At 50.6% G+C, this 23,818-nt stretch overlaps 1 protein-coding gene across 1 annotated transcript in view; it reads left to right on the top strand.

Moving 5' to 3' along the window:
• The window catches only part of LOC119979421 (probable glutamate receptor), a 59,612-nt gene that overhangs the window by 25,097 nt on the left and 10,697 nt on the right, over window positions 1-23,818 (top strand). Inside the window, exons 7-8 of the mRNA XM_038821625.1 lie at window positions 12,050-12,147; window positions 17,623-17,840. Of these exons, the coding sequence (XP_038677553.1) occupies window positions 12,050-12,147; window positions 17,623-17,840 (316 nt within the window). The remainder of the gene's footprint in view (window positions 1-12,049; window positions 12,148-17,622; window positions 17,841-23,818) is intronic.

Here is a 23,818-nt window from a genome sequence, read left to right as displayed (position 1 = left end):
GACTGAGTGATGCCCCCCATAGCTGATGAGTTGGGACTGTGTGATGCCCCCCATAGCTGATGAGTTGGGACTGAGTGATGCTCCCCATAGCTGATGAGTTGGGACTGAGTGATGCCCCCCACAGCCGCCTTTCCCTGACTCCATCCCGATCCGCGGCCTCCCTCCAGATAGGCCCCGCCCACCCACCCCTGACCCGGCATTGCCCCGCCCCTCGTAACTCAGGCCCCGCCCCAGTTCAAACAGGCCCCGCCCCATTGGCCGGGCGAGCCCGCCGCCCTCTCACCGGGTGGAACTCACCGCCTGATGACGTCACAAAGCGAGAGTCTGCGGACGGAGGCGGCCCCACCCCCTTGTTAGGTCACAGCACCTGATGACGACACAGCTCCGCCTCCACCCACACAGACGGAGGCACGTGTCAATATTTACAGGTGTGTTCAGGGAGTGTGTCAATGTTTACAAGGTGTGTTCAGGGAGTGTGTCAATGTTTACAGGTTTGTTCAGGGAGTGTGTCAGTATTTACCGGTGTGTTCAGGGGAGTGTGTCAGTGTCTACATGGGGGTTCAGGGAGTGTGTCAATGTTTACCGGTGTGTTCAGGGAGTGTGTCAGTGTCTACATGGGGGTTCAGGGAGTGTGTCAATGTTTACCGGTGTGTTCAGGGAGTGTGTCAGTGTCTACATGCGGGTTCAGGGAGTATGTCAGAATCAATGTTTGCAGGATTGGTTCAGTGAGCGTGTCAGTGTTTACATTGGAGTTCAAAGAGAGTCAGTTTTCAGGGCTTTCAGGGAGTGTGCCAGTGTTTACCTGGGGGTTCAGCGAGTGTGTCAATGTTTACCGGTGTGTTCAGGGAGTGTGTCAGGGTCTTCATGCGGGTTCAGGGAGTGTGTCAGTGTTTACCTGGGGTTCAGGGAGTGTGTCAGTGTTTACCTGGGGGCTTCAGGGAGTGTGTCAGTGTTTACCTGGGGACTCAGGGAGTGTGTCAGTGTTTACCTGGAGGCTCAGGGAGTGTGTCAGTGTTTACCTGGGGGTTCAGGGAGTGTGTCAGTGTTTACCTGGGGACTCAGGGAGTGTGTCAGTGTTTACCTGGAGGCTCAGGGAGTGTGTCAGTGTTTACCTGGGGGTTCAGGGAGTGTGCCAGTGTTTACCTGGGGGCTCGGGGAGTATGCCAGTGTTTACCTGGGGGTTCAGGGAGTGTGTCAGTGTTTACCTGGAGGCTCAGAGTGTGTCAGTGTTTACCTGGGGGCTCAGGGAGTGTGTCAGTGTTTACCTGGAGGCTCAGGAAGTGTGCCAGTGTTTATCTGGGAGTTCAGGGAGTGCGTCAGTGTTTACCTGGGGGTTCAGGGAGTGTGCCAGTGTTTACCTGGGGGTTCAGGGAGTATGCCAGTGTTTACCTGGGGGTTCAGGGAGTGTGTCAGTGTTTACCTGGAGGCTCAGGGAGTGTGCCAGTGTTTACCTGGGGGTTCGGGGAGTGTATCAGTGTTTACCTGGGGGCTCAGGGAGTGTGTCAGTGTGTACCTGGAGGCTCAGGGAGTGTGCCAGTGTTTACCTGGGGGTTCAGGGAGTGTGTCAGTGTTTACCTGGGGGCTCAGGGAGTGTGTCAGTGTTTACCTGGAGGCTCAGGGAGTGTGCCAGTGTTTACCTGGGGGTTCAGGGAGTGTGTCAGTGTTTACCTGGGGGCTCAGGGAGTGTGTCAGTGTTTACCTGGAGGCTCAGGGAGTGTGCCAGTGTTTACCTGGGGGTTCAGGAAGTGTGTCAGTGTTTACCTGGGGGCTCAGGGAGTGTGCCAGTGTTTACCTGGGGGCTCAGGGAGTGTGCCAGTGTATACCTGGGGGTTCAGGGAGTGTGTCAGTGTTTACCTGGGGGCTCAGGGAGTGTGCCAGTGTTTACCTGGGGGTTCAGGGACAGCGGCAGTATTTACCTGGGGGATCAGAGTGTGTGTCAGTGTTTATCTGGGGGCTCAGGGACTGCGGTAGTGTTAACCTGGGGGCTCAGGGAGTGTGTCAATGTGCTCATATGTGTGTAAATGTTTACCTGGGGCTTCAGTGACTATAAGTGTTTACAGGGAGTTCAGGGAGTGTGCCAGTGTTTACCTGGGGTTCAGGGAGTGTGTCAGTGTTTACCTGGGGGCTCAGGTAGTGTGTCAGTGTTTACCTGGGGGCTCAGGTAGTGTGTCAGTGTTTACCTGGGGGTTCAGGGACAGCGGCAGTATTTACCTGGGGGATCAGAGTGTGTGTCAGTGTTTATCTGGGGGCTCAGGGACTGCGGTAGTGTTAACCTGGGGGCTCAGGGAGTGTGTCAATGTGCTCATAGGTGTGTAAATGTTTACCTGGGGCTTCAGTGACTACGAGTGTTTACAGGGAGTTCAGGGAGTGTGCCAGTGTTTACCTGGGGTTCAGGGAGTGTGTCAGTGTTTACCTGGGGGCTCAGGGAGTGTGTCAGTGTTTACCTGTGGGCTCAGGGAGTGTGTCAGTGTTTACCTGGGGGCTCAGGGAGTGTGTCAGTGTTTACCTGGGGGTTCGGGGAGTGTGTCAGTGTTTACCTGGGGGTTCAGGGAGTGTGTCAGTGTTTACCTGGGGGTTCAGGGAGTGCGGCAGTGTTTAGCTTGGGGCTCAGGGAGTGTGCCAGTGTTTACCTGGGGGTTCGGGGAGTGTGTCAGTGTTTACCTGGGGGTTCAGGGAGTGTGTCAGTGTTTACCTGGGGGCTCAGGGAGTTCGGCAGTGTTTAGCTTGGGGCTCAGGGAGTGTGTCAGTGTTTACCTGTTGGCTCAGGAAGTGCGGCAGTGTTTACCTGGGGGCTCAGGGAGTGCGACAGTGTTTACCTGGGGGTTCAGGGAGTGTGTCACTGTTTACCTGGGGGTTAAGGGAGTGTGCCAGTGTTTAGCTGGGGTTCAGGGAGTGTGTCAGTGTCTATCTGGGGGCTCAAGGAGTGTGTCAGTGTTTACCTGGGGGCTCAGGGAGTGTGTCAGTGTTTACCTGGGGGTTCGGGGAGTGTGTCAGTGTTTACCTGGGGGTTCAGGGAGTGTGTCAGTGTTTACCTGGAGGTTCAGGGAGTGCGGCAGTGTTTAGCTTGGGGCTCAGGGAGTGTGCCAGTGTTTACCTGGGGGTTCGGGGAGTGTGTCAGTGTTTACCTGGGGGTTCAGGGAGTGTGTCAGTGTTTACCTGGGGGCTCAGGGAGTTCGGCAGTGTTTAGCTTGGGGCTCAGGGAGTGTGTCAGTGTTTACCTGTTGGCTCAGGAAGTGCGGCAGTGTTTACCTGGGGGCTCAGGGAGTGCGGCAGTGTTTACCTGGGGGTTCAGGGAGTGTGTCAGTGTTTACCTGGGGGTTAAGGGAGTGTGCCAGTGTTTAGCTGGGGTTCAGGGAGTGTGTCAGTGTCTATCTGGGGGCTCAAGGAGTGTGTCAGTGTTTACAGGGGCAGTTCAGGGCGTGTGTCATTGTTTGTCATTTGGAAGTTTATTGTCAATCAACAAACCTAACTGAATAATCAAGTTTATCCAACTTTGATGAACCTGCACACGATTTTAGTTAGGTCGCTGCCAAGCTATGAAACATGGTAAAGTGTGAGAAAACATCCAGTATTTTTGCTAAGACAGCGCACGCAAACACTACGCTACTTTTGACAGTCACCAATTAATCTCAAGTAATGTCCAATGTTTGATTAACATGTTATCCACAAAGTAACAGGCAATCATTTGAACAAACCGGGAGGTCCCAGCTAAGAATTAGAAGCCAATGACGCAGGAGATGAGAACTCCCTTAAAAATAGGACCTCATGGGCGAGGTTCTTTGTTCCTGAATTGTTGAATCTTCTTGTTTTGTGTTTAGTGATTTATTTTGTGCTGATGCTTTTGCCATGTGCTGGACTTTTTCCTAAGTTTCTTCAGTCCTGCAGTGTGGATGGTTTCAGTGTTTACAGGAGGGTTCCGGTCATGTGTCAGAGTTTACAGTGTGTTTACGGGGGCATTAAGGGAGATTGCGTGTTTACGGGGGCATTAAGGGAGATTGCGTGTTTACGGGGGCATTCAGGGAGTGTAAGTGTTTAGGGGGCATTCAGGGAGTGTAAGTGTTTACGGGGGCATTCAGGGAGTGTAAGTGTTTACGGGGGCATTCAGGGAGTGTAAGTGTTTAGGGGGCATTCAGGGAGTGTAAGTGTTTACGGGGGCATTCAGGGAGTGTAAGTGTTTACGGGGGCATTCAGGGAGTGTAAGTGTTTACGGGGGCATTCAGGGAGTGTAAGTGTTTAGGGGGCATTCAGGGAGTGTAAGTGTTTACGGGGGCATTCAGGGAGCATAAGTGTTTACGGGGCTCAGCGAATGTGTGTGTTTATAATTTAGAAGTTTAGTCAATGAACAAACCTAACTGATTAGTCAAGTTTATCCAACTTTGAAATACCTGTGTCCATCACTGAAGGTGGTTTTATTTAAAAGTTGGACAGTGTTGTTTCAATGTTAATAGAACCTTATTTAGCATGTATCCATGTTTATTCATTATTAAATGGCCTAAAACCATCACAGGATTGCCATTAAATGAAAGACTTGGCACAATAATAATAATTATTAGTATTACAAGTCGGCTTGAAGTCACTGAAAATCCCATAGTCGCTACACCGGCGTCTGTTCAGGTACAGTGAAGGAAAATTCAGGATGTCCAATTTGTCTTTTGAGACTTGCGGGAGGAAAGTGACCCAAGCCGTGAATCGAACCTGGGTCCTTGGCGCTGTGAAGCAACAGTGCTGACAACTGTGCTCTCGTATGCAATCCATTGGTCCCATTCAGCCCTGACAGTACATCATCCCAGTCTGGTTAGATGTCATGAAGGTCGCCGGATGAATCGACCCACACCCTCCCAGTAAGCACTGACACACTTCCGGAACTCCCAGTAAGCACTGACACACTCCATGAACCCCCCTGCAAACACTGACGTACTCACTGAACCCACCCTGCAAACCTGACGCACTTGCTGAACCCACCCTGTAAACACTGACACACTCGATTCAGGCAAACACTGACAAGCCATTCACACAAGCCATGCAAACACAAACATTCCATACAAACACACACACCCCATGCAAACACACACACACCCCATGCAAACACACACACACCCCATGCAAAAACACACACACCCCAGGCAAACACACACACACCCCATACAAACACTCACACCCCATACAAACACTCACACCCCATACAAACACTCACACCCCATACAAACACTCACACCCCATACAAACACTCACACCCCATACAAACACTCACACCCCATACAAACACTCACACCCCATACAAACACTCACACCCCATACAAACACTCACACCCCATACAAACACTCACACCCCATACAAACACTCACACCCCATACAAACACTCACACCCCATACAAACACTCACACCCCATACAAACACTCACACCCCATACAAACACTCACACCCCATACAAACACTCACACCCCATACAAACACTCACACCCCATACAAACACTCACACCCCATACAAACACTCACACCCCATACAAACACTCACACCCCATACAAACACTCACACCCCACACAAACACTCACACCCCATACAAACACTCACACCCCATACAAACACTCAACACCCCATACAAACACTCACACCCCATACACACACCCCATACAAACACTCACACCCCATACAAACACTCAACACCCCATACAAACACTCACACCCCATACACACACCCCATACAAACACTCACACCCCATACACACTCACACCCCATACACACTCACACCCCATACAAACACTCACACCCCAAACAAACACTCACACCCCATACAAACACTCCATGCAAACACTCACATCCCATACTCACTCACACCCCATACTCACACTCACACCCCATACTCTACTCACACTCACACCCCATACTCACACTCACACCCCATACTCACACCCCAACCCCATACAAACACTCACACCCCATACAAACACTCACACCCCATACAAACACTCACACCCCATACAAACACTCACACCCCATACAAACACTCACACCCCATACAAACACTCACACCCCATACAAACACTCACACCCCATACAAACACTCACACCCCATACAAACACTCACACCCCATACAAACACTCACACCCCATACAAACACTCACACCCCATACAAACACTCACACCCCATACAAACACTCAACACCCCATACAAACACTCACACCCCATACACACACCCCATACAAACACTCACACCCCATACAAACACTCAACACCCCATACAAACACTCACACCCCATACACACACCCCATACAAACACTCAACACCCCATACAAACACTCACACCCCATACACACTCACACCCCATACACACTCACACCCCATACACACACCCCATACAAACACTCACACCCCAAACAAACACTCACACCCCATACAAACACTCCATGCAAACACTCACATCCCATACAAACACTCACACCCCATACTCACACTCACACCCCATACTCACACTCACACCCCATACTCTACTCACACTCACACCCCATACTCACACTCACACCCCATACTCACACCCCAACCCCATACAAACACTCACACCCCATACTCACACTCACACATGCCATGATGACCGTCAATATTTACAGGGTGTGTACAGGGATGCCTCCAGTGTTTACACAGTGGGTTAAGGGAGTACACCAGTATCTACAGGGGGGTTCAGGGAGGGTGTCAGTGGTTACTGGGAATTCGGGGAGGGTGTCAGTGGTTACTGGGTTTAAAAAAAATAAATTTAGAGTACCCAATTATTTTTTCCAAAAAAAAAAATTTAGAGTACCCAATTATTTTTTTCCAATTAAGGGGCAATTTAGTGTGGCCAATCCACCTATCTTGCACATCTTTGGGTTGTGGGGGTGAAACCCACGCAGACACGGGGAGAATGTGCAAACTCCTCACGGACAGTGACCCAGAGCCGGGATTAGAACCCGGGTCCTCAGCGCCGTAGGCAGCAATGCTAACCACTGTGCCACCGTGCTGCCCCGTTACTGGGAGGGTTGATGGTTCGCTGGTGGGCCGATTGGCATGGCGACCTCCATGCTGCTTTAGCTTTAACTCGGAAGTGGGATTCAGTCAAGTCAGGGCTGAAAGAAATTGGACCATTTCCTCCCCATTGTTCCGGCGTAATTCCCCAGTGATCAGCCGGGTCTGAGTCCCTCTGCGTCTAGGTTATCCCAGGGTCGATCAGCTGCGTCTGTGACTCCCCCCTGGGCCGATCATCTGCGTCTAGGTTATCCCAGGGTCGATCAGCTGCGTCTGTGACTCCCCAGGTTCGATCATCTGGGTCTAGGTTATCCCAGGGTCGATCATCTGCATCTTGAGTGACTCCCCCAGGGTCGATCATCAGGATCTAGGTTATCCCAGGGTCGATCAGCCATGTCTCTCCATCCTCTTCACCGACCTTCTCACTTTGACGTTTGCGGAGGTGGCATTAGGCGGGTCCATCACACATTGACTCCAGGCAGGCTCCGCCCACTGATCTTTCACCCGGCATTGACAACGCCGCTGGTCGCACAGGCCCTGCCCGAGGACGGCAAAGCCCCATTAGCTGATGCCCGATTAGCCCCGCCTTTTGCAGGAGCAATGACCCCGCCGGTGCTTATAACCTGTTGGAGCTGATGACGACACAAACCCACAGCCTGATGACGCCACAACTCCTGTGGCAACACAATCCAGACTCCCAGTGGCACAGACCACACCTCCTTATTAGGGCACAGGGCCCACCCCCTGTTGATGACAATCCAGCCCAGCGGCACAGACCACACCTCCTTATTAGGGCACAGGGCCCACCCCCTGTTAATGACAATCCAGCCCAGCGGCACAGACCACACCTCCTTATTAGGGCACAGGGCCCACCCCCTGTTGATGACAATCCAGCCCAGTGGCACAGACCACACCTCCTTATTAGGGAACAGGCCCCACCCCCTGATGTCTTCATGTCTGAATCTCCGATGACGGATGGGACCACACCCCTTGGTGACGGTTTGACCCCCCCTCCTCATGGCCGCAGTCTCTTGCTGACGACACCAACCACACTCTGATGATGACGCTCCCCACACCATAGATGGCTTGGCCCCGCCTCCTGATGATGTCACGTGACCCAACGCCGGTTAAGGGCCGTGGCTATCGCCCCGATGACGCGTGTGAATGCCGCCATTCTGATTCCGACGCTGCACGTGCAACCCGCCAGGCTGATTCTCAGCAGCTGAAAGAATCAGTACAAAACTGCACAGAATTTACACACAACAAAGAATTTACAGTGCAGAAGGAGGCCATTCGGCCCATTGTGTCTGCTCCAGCCCTTGGGAAAGCACCCTACTTCAGCCCAGGCCTCCACCCTTACCCTGTAACCCCACCTAACCTTTTGGACACGAAGGGCAATTTATCATGGCCAATCCACCTAACCTGCACATCTTTGGACTGTGGGAGGAAACCGGAGCACCCGGAGGAAACCCACGCAGACACCGGGAGAACGTGCAGACTCCGCACTTTGACACAAGCCAGGAATCGAACCTGGGACCCCTAACCACTGTGCTACCATGCTGTCCGAATTGCACAGATTAATGGTAGCTCCGAATATTGGTAAATCGGTTCACACAAACTGAGGTTTTAGGAAAATATGCCACTGCACACTTCAAAAATAATTCAAAACATCTGGCATGTAAGAACATCAATGCAATTAACCATAAGACATATGAGCAGAATTAGGCCACTTGGCCCATCTAGTCTTCTGCCATTCAATCATGGCTGATATTTTTCTTGTCCCCATTCTCTTGCCTTCTCCCCATAACCCCTGATCCCTTATTAATTAAGAACCTATCTATCTCTGTCTTGCAAGGTAGCACAACAGTTAGCATTGTGGCTTCACAGCGCCTGGGTCCCAGGTTCTATGCCTGGCTGGGTCACTCTGTGTGGAGTCTACACGTTCTCCACATGTCTTTCCTTCGGGTGCTCTGGTTTTCAACCACTAGTCCCAAAAGACGTGCTGTTAGGTAATTTGGACATTCTGAATTCTCCCTCTGTGTACCCGAACAGGTGCTGGAATGAGCCACTAGCTTTTCACAGTAACTTCATTGCAATCTAATAATAATCTTTATTGTCACAAGTAGGCTTACATTAACACTGCAATGTAAAAGCAGCGATGTGCTACTGAGCCTTTATAAGGCTCTGGTTAGGCCCCATTTGGAGTACTGTGTCCAGTTTTGGGCCCCACATCTCAGGAAGGACATACTGGCACTGGAGCGTGTCCAGCAGAGATTCACACGGATGATCCCTGGAATGGCGGGTCTAACATATGATGAACGGCTGAGGATCCTGGGATTGTATTCATTGGAGTTTAGAAGGTTAAGGGGAGATCTAATAGAAACTTACAAGATAATACATTGGTTAGAAAGGGTGGACGCAAATAAACTGTTTCCGTTAGGCGAGGAGACGAGGACCCGTGGGCACAGCCTTAGAATTAGAGGGGGTAAATTCAGAACAAATGCGGAGACATTTCTTCAGCCAGAGAGTGGTGGGCTTGTGGAATTCATTGCCGCGGAGTGCAGTGGAGGCCGGGACGCTAAATGGCTTCAAGGCAGAGATAGATAAATTCTTGATGTTGCGAGGAATTAAGGGCTACGGGGAGAATGCTGGTAGGTGGAGTTGAAATGCCCATCAGTCATGATTGAATGGCGGAGTGGACTCGATGGGCCGAATGGCCTTACTTCCACTCCTATGTCTTATGGTCTTATGGTAAGCCTACTTTATACAACACTGCAATGTAAGCCTACTTTATACAAAGATGATTATTAAAGACACTCTGTGATTTGGCCTCCACAGCAACTAGAGGATATACATAGGAGCTTCATTGCAGTGTTAATGTAAGCCTATTTGTGACACTAATAAAGATCATTATTTCTACTTGAGACATGATAACAGACATGTTGATGTTGGTACACATTCCAAAATTAATTCTCCAGGAAGATGGCAAAAACTGGAGGAATCAATATTTGTCGGGACTGGAGAAAGTTACAGTGATAGGGAGCATTGTAAAAGCTGGAGAAGGTTACAGTTATCGGGAGGCGAACGTGGCTGGAGAAGGTTACAGAAATGGGGAGGGCAGTAGGGGCTGCAGGAAGTTAGAGAGATAGAGGACTGTTGTGGCTGGGGAAGGTTACAAATTTGGGAAGGGTGTTTGAGCTGGAGGAGATTACAGAGGCAAGTAGGGTTGCAGGGACCGAGAAGGTGGTAGTAGCTGATCTGTGTTCATGGGCATACAGAGGGACAAAGGTATAGAACCATTTGATAATGAATTTTAAAGTTGAGATATCGACTGGGATCTAATGTTCGTCAGTGAACACATGGGAGATGAGGCAATGGGTCCTGCTGCAAGATAGGATATAAGGCAGCAGAGTTTTGGATGAGCTGGAGTTTATGAAATATTGAAAATATGAGGCCAGTCAGGCGATTGGGACAATAATCAAGTTTGAAGATAACAAAGGCAGGGACGAGAGTGTCAGCGGCAGATGCGCCAGATATTGTTCACCCAGCCGCCAACATTAACATGCTTAGAGACTACATACACAATACATAACGCAGGATAATCTCCCCAATCTCCAGAGTGCATCCCCAATAACTGTTCACGATACAGTAAATGTTGCCTCGGTAGAATGCTCTTTCAGAGAGTTGGTGCAGAGGCTGAAAGGCCTCTTTCGGCCCTGGAGGTGTTCTATGGATTACAGCACTGGTTGGCTAGACTCTCCCACTGGCAGTGTAGGAGCACAGTAAGAAATCTTACAACACCAGATTAAAGTCCAACAGGTTTGTTTCGAATCACTAACTTTTGGAGCATCTGAGGAATGGACTCCCAGGAGGTCGCTGCATTCGACTTTAATCTTGCTAAAGGAATTGAAATGAATGCAAATTAAGTTCTCGCTATTTCTGGGCGAGACCCTGATTGTGCCATCGGGAACAGGCTGGGTGAATGGCAATCCGTTTGGCACCCGGTGCAAATCCCTCTTTAGGCCTCACCTGCTATTCACCCAGCGTAACAGAATCGGCACAGGCTGCAACGCGGCAGGAAAATCGCGACTATGGGGTAATGTTTGGTAAAGCAGACACTGCTGGCTCACTGCTGGGACACAGGCCCATATACAGCCATGCCTGATGGGATGAGGCTGGGTAGGTGTTCGCTGGCCAGCACAGACACAATGGGCTGAAGGACCTATTTTTATTCTGTAATGTTCTATGACTCTATGAAATTCCAGCAGCAATTTCTGAGTGCAGTTTTCAAGCCAGTGCTCTGACACAATAATGCAAAACTTGCGCATAACAGGGAACGGGTTGTTAACTTTGTTAAGGAAGGTCATAATGATGGTCGGAATAAGAAAGGGAAATGTCACACAGTGTTTGGGTGTTCTTAACAAGTTGGAGTTAAGACAGCTTTGTATGCAGAACCAACATAGCATTACCCCAACTGCAGTGCCACAAAACTGCACCAACGCTTATTCCCTCCGGTGGTACTACTGAAGAAAGAAGCTTCCTACAGCTCAACTGTGCCACTGGCTGGAATTGAGATGGTATAACAACTGTGACTTTCACAGGTGCAGCACAGGGTTAAATATAGAATAAAGCTCCCTCTATACTATCCCTTAAAGCACTCCCAGGACGTGGACAGCACAAGTTAGATACAGGAAAGTAAATAGTGCACATTAAAAGTTTGGGTTATAAAAATAGAAGGGGGTAAAATATTATTGTTGCAGAGATTTGCTATATGGTATTATTCAACAATGTAAATGTCGCCACAGTCCCAGAGGACCATAGGCTGCTCTCCCCCCTGAGAGCTGACTGGTGGTGATTTAACCTGAGGGCCGCCACATCTCAGGCCAGGGACACGGTTGAGAAGGCGGGGCCTGCATGAATAACCTCAGCCAGTTCGGGAATTGAACCCGCATTGCTGGCGTTGCTCCGCATTAGGAAGCAGCCGACTGAGCTAAGCGATCCCAAATTCGACAATGCACAGTATGCGATGTGATTATTATTTTGCAGATTGAGCCCCAATGAATGGAGTGAGCCTGAAGTTGAAAATAGCCGTTTCTCTCTGCTCGACAGCTTTTGGTTTGGAGTCGGCGCTCTCACTCTACAAGGTAAGGGTCTTTGAGTACCGAGGGTCAGCACCTACCAGTAAGCTTGAACAAGCCTGCTTCCTGAACTGCAGGTGGTCGTATTTTGGGGTAAAAGGCCGGGCAGTGCTAACGTTTCAACTCATCTTTGCGTCTATTACTAAGGCAAGTTACAGGAAATAACCCAAAATTCTTTCAATTTCTGTGCCTCAAGCGTCCGGAGCTTACACTGGCCCCTACTCTCAATGGGATTCAAGAGAAGGGTCAGTAAGGGTACTATAGATACCAACCTAGGCAAACATGTTCTGAAGCATTAATCAAATAAATAAATAAATTTAGAGTACCCAATTCACTTTTGTCCGATTAAGGGACAATTTAGCATGGCCAAACTCCCGCAGACACGGGGAGAATGTGCACCACACAGACAGTGACCCAGAGCCGGGATCAATTCTAGGACCTCAGCACCATGAGGCTGCAGTGCTAGCCACTGCATCACCGTACTGCCCCTTCAGCAGTACTAACAATCTTCGACAGTGCAGCATTCCCTCTGTATTGCTCTTGCGATGGTGCAACACTCTCTCAGTTCTGCACCCCAAACGGTTCAACAACTTCCTCTGCCGGCTGTGCAGCATTTCCTCGACACTGCACTAAAATGTAGGCCTAGATTCTGTGCTCAGAAACCTGCAGTTAACTCGTACACAAAACCTGCTCACTCAGAGACACAAGTGCTGCTAGTGACTCACAGCTGATGTATTACATAGGAAGAGGATTAGGCTTTCTAGTATCACAAGCCTGTTCTGCCGTTCAATGAAATCATGGCTCACCTGAACCTTAACTCCATGTTCCTTAATACCTTTCATTAACAAAAATCAATCAAGCTCAGATTTAAAATTAACAACTAACCTGGCTAGCATCTACGAATGTTTCTGGAAAAACGTGGTTAAAAAGTGAAAGTGTTTCTGAAAATCACTTTGGAAAGTTCCAGTTCCAAATAACCCTTTAATCTACTCATTTCCAGGGAATACAACCTTAGTTTGTGTAACCTCTTCTCGTATCTTAATGCATTGAGTCCAGGTACCATTCTGGCCTCTCCAATGCTAAAGTATCCTTCCAAACGTGTAGTGCCCTTAATTGCACAACATACTCCAGTGCAATCTAACTAGATATTTGTATAATTGCCACATAACTGCTATCCCGGGCAGCACGGTGGTGCAGTGGGGAGCAATGCTGCCTCACGGCACCGAGGTCCCAGGTTTGATCCCGACTCTGAGGCACTGTGGAGTTTGCACATTCTCCTCGTGTTTGCGTGGGTTTCACTCCCACAACCCAAAGATGTGCCGGGTAGCTGGATTGGCCATGCTAAAATTGCCCCGTACTTGTAAAAAAAATTGGGTACTGTCATGAGAATGTCACTTTAATAAATGTTTGTCTGCTCATGTTACTGCTGTGATGTCAGAGTGTGGGTGGAGTTCATAGAATAAACCTTGTTTTGCTTTAAAAAATACTTTTCCATTTCTGCTGTACCACACCTGTATAGTGGGCCATGTGCTCCCCATACCACAATCTAGTAAAAGTTGTGGGTCAGGTGAACTCCATGATACACATTGGGGTACCCCAAACTCTGGCCCATAACAGTACTCTAAATTTAAAAAAATAATAACTGCTACCTTCTTGTATTATAGTTTTCTGGATATAAAGTCCAGAATTTCATTCGCCTTTCTGAATACTTCTTGGTGACAGTCCTTGACATTTTAATGATCCATATCCATGACCCTCTCAGTCTGTTCCGAGCTCTACGGTTCCTCATTTATCACCGATTAGAAAGTAATCTGATCTATTCTTTTTTAAGTTGCCTGCACTGAAATCTATTTGCCACGTTTGCAAATTCACTTAATCTATTAATATCGCTGCACCTTTATACTTCCATCTACAACTACTTAAACCTTACATCGCGTATTTAGCGTGGGAAAATGCCCAATCTACACTGATTGCAATGCTGCAAAATTGCATATCACCAGCAAACTTGGATATGTTTCTATTCCCTTATCCAAATTGTGAATAATACACCAAATAGTTGAAGCGCCACCACGGATCACATCCTGTCATTGAGAGCGCCTGCCCTTCATTGTTCACCTTTGCCTCCTGCTGTTAAGCCCCTTTCCTAACCAGGTCAATCATTTTTTTTTTTAATATAATTTTTATTGGAATTTTTTACAGAAAATATAAAACATAACGACAAACAATGAAATGCAACACAATAACCCATAATAACTGTGACACCCCCAGACCGTATCGGCGCATGTATCACATCCCCCCACCCCCCCAACCCTAATGAACAAAAGAACTTAAAAAATATTAAAATTAAATAAACAAACATAGTCATTGTCGGCCCCCCCCCTTTTCCAGGTCAATCATTTGTCTTAAATTCCTTCGTTGTAGAATGGCCTGTCTGGGTTTGCCAAGTCATTTCGGTGAGGCACCATAAGGTGGCTGACAGCCATGGAGTTGTGTCCCAGCCGAATTAACCCGTCAATTTTACGACGTAAAATAAGAGCTCATAGCATTGGGGAAAAACATAAGCGTTTGGAGGATTGTTTTTTTTTTACATAGAATTTACAGTGCAGAAGGAGGCCATTCGGCCCATCGAGTCTGCGCCGGCTCTTGGAAAGAGCACCCTACCCCCTACCCAAGGTCAACACCTCCACCCTATCCCCATAACTCAGTAACCCCACCCAACACTAAGGGCAGTTTTGGACACTAAGGGCAATTTATCATGGCCAATCCACCTAACCTGCACATCTTTGGACTGTGGGAGGAAACCGGAGCGCTCAGAGGAAACCCACGCACACACGGGGAGGATGTGCAGACTCTGCACAGACAGTGACCCAAGCCGGAATCGAACCTGGGACCCTGGAGCTGTGAAGCGATTGGGCTATCCACAATACTACCGTGCTGACGGGAAGCAGAGTAGGCTTTATGGGTTGACAAAAGCATGGAATCCTGCTGTGCAGGAGGCCATTTGGCCCATTGAGTCTGCACCGAGTCTGAAAGAGCACCCTACCTAGGCCCACTCCCTCCCCTATGCTGTGGAGTAATTTAGCGTGGCCAAACCACCTAACCTGCACATCTTTGGACTGTGGGAGGAAATCGAAGCACCCGGGAGGAAACCCTCGCAGACACAGGGAGAATGTGCAAACTCCATACAGTCACCCAAGGTTGGAATCAAACCCGGATCCCCGGCGCTTTGAGGCATCCATGTTTTAAATAAATAAATTTAGCGTACCCAATTCATTTTTTCCAATTAAGGGGCAATTTAGCATGGCCAATCCACCTACCTTGCACATCTTTGGGTTGTGGGGGCGAAACCCACGCAAACACGGGGAGAATGTGCAAACTCCACACGGACAGTGATCCAGAGCCGGGATCGAACCTGGGACCTCAGCGCCGTGAGGCAGCAGGGCTAACACACTGTGCCACCGTGCTGTCCTGTGAGGCATCCATGTTAACCACTGTTCCACATGTTACAGTTGGAGTGCCCCAGGGCTCAATGCTGGGGCCTCAACTATTTATAATTGAAATCAATGACTTGGATGAAGCAACCAAAGATATGGTCGCTAAATTTGTTGATGACACAAAGATAGGTAGGAAAGTAAGTCGTGTAGAGGACATAAGGAGTCTGTAAAGCGATATAGATAGATTAAATGAGTGGGCAAAGATTTAGCAGATGGGTACATAATGTGGGAAAATGTGAACTTGTCCACTTTGGCAAGAATAGAAAAACAGCATATTATTTAAATGAAGAGAGATTGCAGAATTCGGAGGTACAGACGGATCTGGGAGCCCTCAAACATAAATCACAAGTAATTAGCATGTAGGTACAGTAAGTGATTAGGGAGGCAAATAGAGGTGCAGCACGGTGGCAGAGTGATTAGCACTGCTGCCTCATGGTGCCGAAGATCCGGGTTCAATCCCGGCCCAGAGTCATTGTCCGCATGGAGTTTGCACCTTCTCCCCGTGTCTGCGTGCGTCTCCTCCCTACAACCCAAGATGTGCAGCAGAGATCGATTGGCCATGCTAAATTGCCCCTTAATTGGAAAAGTAAACACATTAAAAAAAATTTAAAAAGGGAGCCATATAGAACGTACATTGCAAAGGAAATGGAATATAAAAGTAGGGATGTTTTGTTAGAGTTGGTGAGAACACATTTGGAGCAATGTGTAGTTTTGATCGGCATAATGATGTCAATGAATTAGAAGCAGTACAAAGGTTCACTCGACTGATACCTGGGATGGGGAAGTAATTGCACAAGGAAAGGTTGGACAGGCTGGTCCTGTAACCATTGGAGTTTAGAAGAATGAGCAAAAAAGGTTCTGAGGGATCTTGACAGGGTGGATACTGAAGGGATGTTTCTGCTCAGGGGGAGTCTAGAATTAGGGAACACAATTTAAAAATAAAGAGTCTCCCATTTAAGACAGAAATTCGGAGAAATGTTGTCTCTCAGAGGGTCGTGAGCCTTTGGAACTCTCTTGCCCAAGTGAGCGTTGGAGGCAGGGTCAATGAATATGTTTAAGGTAGGGGTAGACAGATTCTTCACTAACAAGGGAGTCAAAGGTTATCGAGGGTGGGCAGAAATATGGGGTTCAGGCCACAATCAGGTCAGCCATGATTTTACTCAATGACGGAGCAGGCTCAAGGGCTGAATCGCTCTGCTCGTAATTTGTATGTTCAATACTTTTAGGGAAGCACGTCAGCATTGTGGATAGCACAATGGCTTCACAGCTCCGGGGTCCCAGGTTCGATTCCGGCTTGGTCACTGTCTGTGCGGAGTCTGCACATCCTCCCCGTGTGTGTGTGGGTTTCCTCCGGGTGCTCCGGTTTCCTCCCATTGTCCAAAGATGTGCAGGTTAGGTGAATTGGCCATGATAAATTGCCCTTAGTGTCCAAAATTGCCCTTAGTGTTGGGTGGGGTTACTGGGATAGGGGGAGGTGTTGACCTTGGGTAGGGTGCTCTTTCCAAGAGCCGGTGCAGACTCGATGGGTCGAATGGCCTCCTTCTGCACTGTAAATTCTATGATATCGAAAGGAGGATCGAATATTGGCGATGAGAGTATCGTGCACAGTTCTGGATTCCATGATGTAAAAATCTTAATGAGGAACTGTTTATAATTATGAAGTGATTTGGTAATGTACATGTGGGGAGGATGTTCCCACCTGTTGGAATGCAAAATTAGAATAAAAATTGGATGGTCACTGCTAAATCCAATAAGAAATTCAGGAGTAACTTATTTCTCCAGAGAACGTGGAACCTATTAAATGGTGTAAATGAGCTGAATAGGACAGAAGCGTCTCTCGGTAAGCACGGGGGAGAAAGAGGTTGAAGGATATGCTGATTGGGTGAGCTGAAGTAGGGTGGGTGAGTTGAAGTAGGGTGGAATTGGGCTGAGTGGCCTGTTCTTGCACTGGAAATGCTATTAAAACAATACTCTTGTATTCCAATAGGTGTGGGACCACACCCCAGAGCTCTATCCACACGCATCATTGGGACAATCTGGTGGTTGTTCATCATAGTTTTCCTGGTCGCGTACATTACGTATTTTGCAGCCTCATTGAGCTCAGAGACTCAGAGACCACTCATCGGGTCCTTTGAAGACCTTGCAAAACAAAATGAAATGGAGTACGGCACAGTGTACGGTGGCTCAACATTCGCATTCTTCAAGGTACGTGCCCATGTCCAGTGCCAGCATTGTATTTGTTCAATCTAGTTCTCACCACAATACATAAGAACTAGGAGCAGGGGTCTGCCATCTGGTCCCTCGAGCCTCCTCCGCCATTCAATTAGATCATGGCTGATCTTTTTGTGGACTTAGCTCCACTTACCCGTCAGTTCACCATAACCCTTAATTCCTATACTGTTCAAAAATCTATCTTTGCCTTAAAAACATTCAACAAGGTGGCCTCAACTGCTTCATTGGGCAGGGAATTCCAGATTTACAATCCTTTGGGTGAAGAAGTTCCTCCTCAACTCAGTCCTAAGTTTGCTTCCCCTTATTTTGAGGCTAAGCCCCCTAGTTCTAGTTGAAATGAAAATCGCTTGTCACGAGTAGGCTTCAATGAAGTTACTGTGAAAAGCCCCTAGTCGCCACATTCCGGCGCCTGTCCGAGGAGGCTGGTACGGGAATTAAACCGTGCTGCTGGCCTGCCTGGGTCTGCTTTAAAAGCCAGCGATTTAGCCCGGTGTGCTAAACCAGCTCCTAGTTTCACCTGGAGAGTGAAGTCAATGAGAATACAACAGAAATTGACCTAGGAGAGCCTATTCTTCATCAGTAATGGGGGTCTCATACTCTAATGGACATGTTTCCAACCTTTTTTTTTGAAAATAATTTTTATTGGAATTTTTTGAAAAATGTATATCAACAGAACAATAATAATAATAACCATAATAAACACCCCCCGGCACCCGTAACAACGCATGTAACAAACCCCACCTACTCCCCCCAAACCCAATAATAAACAACAAAATAAATTAACCATAAGCAAATTAACTTAAACAGTGCCCCCCTGAGACCCCCCCCCCCCCCCACGGGTTGCTGCTGCTGCTGACCTAGTTCCTTATCGTTGAGCCAGAAAGTCGAGTAAAGGCTGCCACCTCCTAAAGAACCCTTGTACCGACCCCCTCAGGGCGGATTTGACCCTCTCCAGCTGAATGAATCCCGCCATGTCATTGATCCAGGTCGCCACGCTCGGAGATCTCGCATCTTTCCACTGCAGCAAGATCCTCCGCCGGGCTACTCGGGACGCAAAGGCCAAAACATCGGCCTCTTTCGCCTCCTGCACTCCCGGCTCCACCCCAACCCCAAATATCGCGAGTCCCCAGCCTGGCTTGACCCTGGACCCTACCACCCTTTACACCGTCCTCGCCATCCCCTGCCAGAATTCCCCCAGTGCCAGGCATGCCCAAAACATATGGGCATGGTTCGCTGGGCTGCCCGAACACCTAATGCACCTGTCCTCATCCCCAAAAAACTTGCTCATCCTTGTCCCGGACATATGAGCCCTGTGCAGTACCTTGAACCGGATGAGGCTAAGCCTCGTACATGAAGAGGAGGAGTTCACCCTCACCAGGGCGTCCGCCCATGTTCCCTCCTCAATCTGCTCCCCCAGCTCCACTTCCCACTTAGCCTTCAGCTCCTCTACCGACGCCTCCTCCACCTCCTGCATCACCTGGTAGATGTCAGACACCTTCCCATCCCCGACCCACATCCCGGAAAGCACCCTATCCCTTACCCCCCGCGGGGGCAGCGAAGGGAACCCCTCCACCTGGCACCTAGCAAACGCCTTGACCTGAAGGTACCTGAACTTATTCCCCGGGGGGAGCTCAAACTTCTCCTCCAGTTCACCCAGGGTCACAAACCTCCCGTCAATGAACAGATCGCCCAACTTCCTAATGCCCGCCCTGTGCCACCCCAGGAACCCGCCATCAATGTTCCCTGGGACAAACCGGTGGTTCCCCCGCAGCGGGGCCTCCACCGAGCCCCCCACTTCCCCCCGTGTCGCCTCCACTGCCCCCAAATTTTTAGGGTAGCCGCCACCACCGGGCTCGTAGTGTACCTCGTTGGAGGGAGCGGCAACGGCGCCGTTAGCAGTGCCTTCAGGCTCGTGCCTCCACAGGACGCCCTCTCCATCAGTTTCCATGCTGTCCCCTCCCCATCCATTACCCACTTACGTACCATCGAGACATTAGCCGCCCAATAGTACCCAGAGAGGTTGGGCAGCGCCAGCCCCCCTCTATCCCTGCCCCGCTCCAAAAAGACCTTCCTTACCCTCGGAGTCCCGTGCGCCCAAACAAATCCCAGAATGCTGCTGTTCACCCTCCTAAAAAAGGCCCTCGGAATGAAAATGGGGAGGCACTGAAACAAAAACAAAAACCTCGGGAGCACCGTCATTTTAACAGACTGTACTCTACCCGCCAACGACAACATGTCCCACCTTTTAAACTCCTCCTCCATCTGCTCCACCAACCTAGTAAAATTAAGCTTGTGCTGAGTCCCCCAACTCCTAGCCACGTGAACTCCCAGGTACCTAAAACTCCTCACTGCCCTCTTTAGCGGGAGCCTACCAATCCCCTCCTCCTGATCTCCCGGGTGTACAACAAACAGCTCGCTCTTACCCAGGTTCAACTTGTAGCCCGAGAAACTCCCAAACTCAGCAAGAATCTCCATCACCTCCGGCATTCCCCCCACCGGGTCTGCTACATACAGCAGCAAGTCATCTGCATACAGCGACACTCGGTGCTCCTCCCCACCCCGCACCAGACCCCTCCACCTCCCTGACTCCCTGAGAGCCATGGCAAGAGGCTCAATTGCCAACAAAAAAAGCAAGGGGGACAGGGGGCACCCCTGCCTCATCCCACGGTGGAGCCTGAAGTACTCGGACCTCCTCCCATTTGTCGCTACACTCACCATCGGGGCCTCGTACAGCAACCTCACCCATTTAATAAACCCCACCCCAAACCCGAACCTCTCTAACACCTCCCACAAGTACCCCCACTCAACCCTATCAAAGGACTTCTCCGCATCCAATGCCACCACAATCTCCGCCTCTCCTTCTGCCGCAGGCATCATTATCACATTTAGCAGCCTTCGCACATTAGTGTTCAGCTGCCTCCCCTTCACAAAACCCGTCTGATCTTCATGTATCACCCCCGGCACACAGTCCTCTATTCCAGTGGCCAAGATCTTCGCCTGCAACTTGGCGTCCACATTCAGCAGTGAAATTGGCCTATATGATCCGCACTGCAAGGGGTCCATATCTCTCTTCAGGACCAGGAAAATCAGCGCCTATGACATCGTCGGGGGCAAAACACCCCCTTCCCATGCCTCGTTAAAGGTCCGAACCAACAGGTCCGCGTATTACTTCTAAAATCCAACCGGGAACCCATCAGGTCCCGGCTCCTTTCCCGACTGCATGTGGCCAATCCCTCTGACCAGCTCCTCCAATTCGATCGGCGCACCCAGTCCCTCCACCTGCTTCTCCTGCACCCTTGGAAATCGCAGCCTTCCCAAAAAGTTCTCCATTCCCCCTCCCACCACCGGCGGCTCAGACCGGTACAGTTCCCTGTAGAAGTCCCTAAAGACCCCATTGACCTCTGCCCCCTGCCGCACTACATTCCCACCCCTATCCTTCACTCCACCAATCTCCCTAGCTGCGTCCCGCTTACGAAGCTGATGCGCCAGCATCCTGCTCGCCTTCTCTCCATACTCGTAGACCGCTCCCTGCGCCTTCCTCCACTGTGTCTCCACCTTTCTGGAGGTCAATAAATCAAACTTGGCCTGCAGGCTATGCCGCTCCCCCAGCAATCCCTCCTCTGGGGCCTCCGCGTACCTCCTATCTACACTCAACAGCTCCCCCATCAGTCTCTCCCTCTCCCTCCTCTTCCCTCCTCTCCCTATGGGCTCGGATGGAGATCAGCTCCCCCCTAATCACTGCCTTCAGAGCCTCCCACACCATCCCCACCCAGACCTCCCCAGTATCATTGACCTTGAGGTACCTCTGGATACATCCCCGGACTCTCCTACACATCTCCTCATCAGCCAACAACCCCACGTCCAGACGCCAAAGCGGGCGCTGGTCCTGCACCTCCCCCATATCCAGACCCACCCAATGCGGAGCATGGTCCGAAATCGCAATAGCCGAGTATTCGGCCTCCTCCACCCTCGGGACCAGTCCCCTACTCAGGACAAAGAAATCAATACGGGAATAAACCGTGTGCACATGGGAGAAAAAAAGAGTACTCCCAAGCCCTCGACCTCCCAAACCTCCAGGGATCCACTCATCCCATCTGGTCCAATAACCCCCTCAACACCCTGGCCGCCGCCGGCCTCCTGCCTGTCCTTGAACTAGAACGATCCAGTAGGGGATCCAGCACCGTATTGAAGCCCCCCCCCCCCCATGATCAGGCCCCCCCACCTCCAGCCAGGAATGCGGCCCAACATACGCCTCATGAAACCAGCATCATCCCAATTTGGAGCGTACACATTAACCAACACCGCCCTCTTACCCTGCAGCTTACCGCTCACCATCACATATCTGCCGCCACCATCAGCCACCACCTCAGACGCCTCAAACGCCACCCTCTTCCCCACCAGGAGCGCCACCCCCCCGATTCTTCGAGTCGAGCCCTGAATGGAAAACCTGCCCCACCCACCCCCTTCCTCAGATGGACCTGGTCCGCCATCTTCAGGTCCGTCTCCTGGAGCATGGCCACGTCCGCCTTCAGCCCCTTCAGATGCGAAAACACCCGGGCCCGCTTAACCGGCCCATTCAACCCCCTCACGTTCCACGTGATCAGCTGGATCAGGGGGCACCCGCCCCCCTCCCCCCTCGACTAGCCATGGCCCATCGACTGCTCGCCCCTGGCCAGCATCCATTCGGCCCATTTCCCACGGCTATAGAACCTCACCCCGACCCCCACCAGCTCCTCCCTGGCCAATCCAGCAGCAACCCGGTATTCCCCCCAACCCCCCACAAGGCTAGGACCCCTCCTAGCCGCTACGCTCCCTCCATAGTACTCCCGTGAGCCAGCTGACTTCTGCTGACCCCAGCAGCTCCCGCCCTAACTCCGACTCCTCCCGATATGAGGTCACCCCTCCCCCCCGCGTCAGCTCCTTGGCACCGCTTCAGCGCGGGAAAACGGATCTGATATCCACCCCCCTTGCCACCAGCTCCACCCCCCTCGTCCCGCAGCGCGGGAATCCAGAGGAAAGCCCGTGCTTTCACACTGCCCCACCCCCCCCCCCCCCCAACGCAGCTCCCAAACAGCAGTCCCAACCCATCCACCAACCCCGTACAAACAAAAACAGATCAACCACAAAGCCCAACCCCCCTAAGACACAAAACCATAACCAACATCATCCGAAAGCGAGAGAGAAAAAACCAAACAGAATAACCAGCAACAGTATAAACAGTGATACAGAAAAAAACTCCCATAGCCCCCAATCTCTAGTTCGAGTCCAACTTTTCAGCCTGCACAAAGGCCCATGCCTCCTCCGGGGAATCAAAGTAGTGATGCCAGTCCTTGTAGGTGACCCACAGGCGCGCAGGCGGCAGCATGCCGAACTTCACCTGCTTTCCATGGAGCACCGCCTTCGTCCGGTTGAACCCGGCCCTCCGCTTAGCCACCTCTACACTCCAGTCCTGGTAGACGCGCACCACCGAATTCTCCCACTTGCTGCTCCTCACCTTCTTGGCCCATCGCAGCACACACTCCCGGTCACTGAACCGCTGGAACCGCACCAGCACCGCCCACGGGGGTTCATTCGCCTTAGGCCGCCTGGCCAGTACTCTGTGGGCCCCCTCCAGCTGCAGGGGCAGATGGAAGGATCCCACCCCCACCAGCGAGTTCAGCATCACGGCCACAAAGGCCGGCAGGTCCGACCCCTTCAGCCCCTCCTCGAGGCCCAGGATCCGCAAGTTCTTCCTCCTTGATCGAAACTCCATCTCCTCGAAACGATCGTGCCACTTTTTGTGGAGCGCCTCGTGCATCTCCACCTTCCCCACGAGGGCAGAGACCTCATCCTCCCGCTCAGAGGCCTGCTGCTGCAACTCAAGTATCGCTGCACCCGGAGTTGTCTGGGTCTCCAGCAGCTTACTAGTCGTTACCTTCAGGGATTCCAACAACTCCCCTTTCAGCTCCGTA

Source organism: Scyliorhinus canicula, chromosome 16 (genome assembly GCF_902713615.1).
Source record: "Scyliorhinus canicula chromosome 16, sScyCan1.1, whole genome shotgun sequence".
In the NCBI taxonomy this organism is placed as follows: Eukaryota; Metazoa; Chordata; class Chondrichthyes; order Carcharhiniformes; family Scyliorhinidae; genus Scyliorhinus; species Scyliorhinus canicula.
The sequence above is the reverse complement of the archived record's forward strand: the minus strand, read 5'-3'. Positions and strand labels throughout refer to the sequence as shown.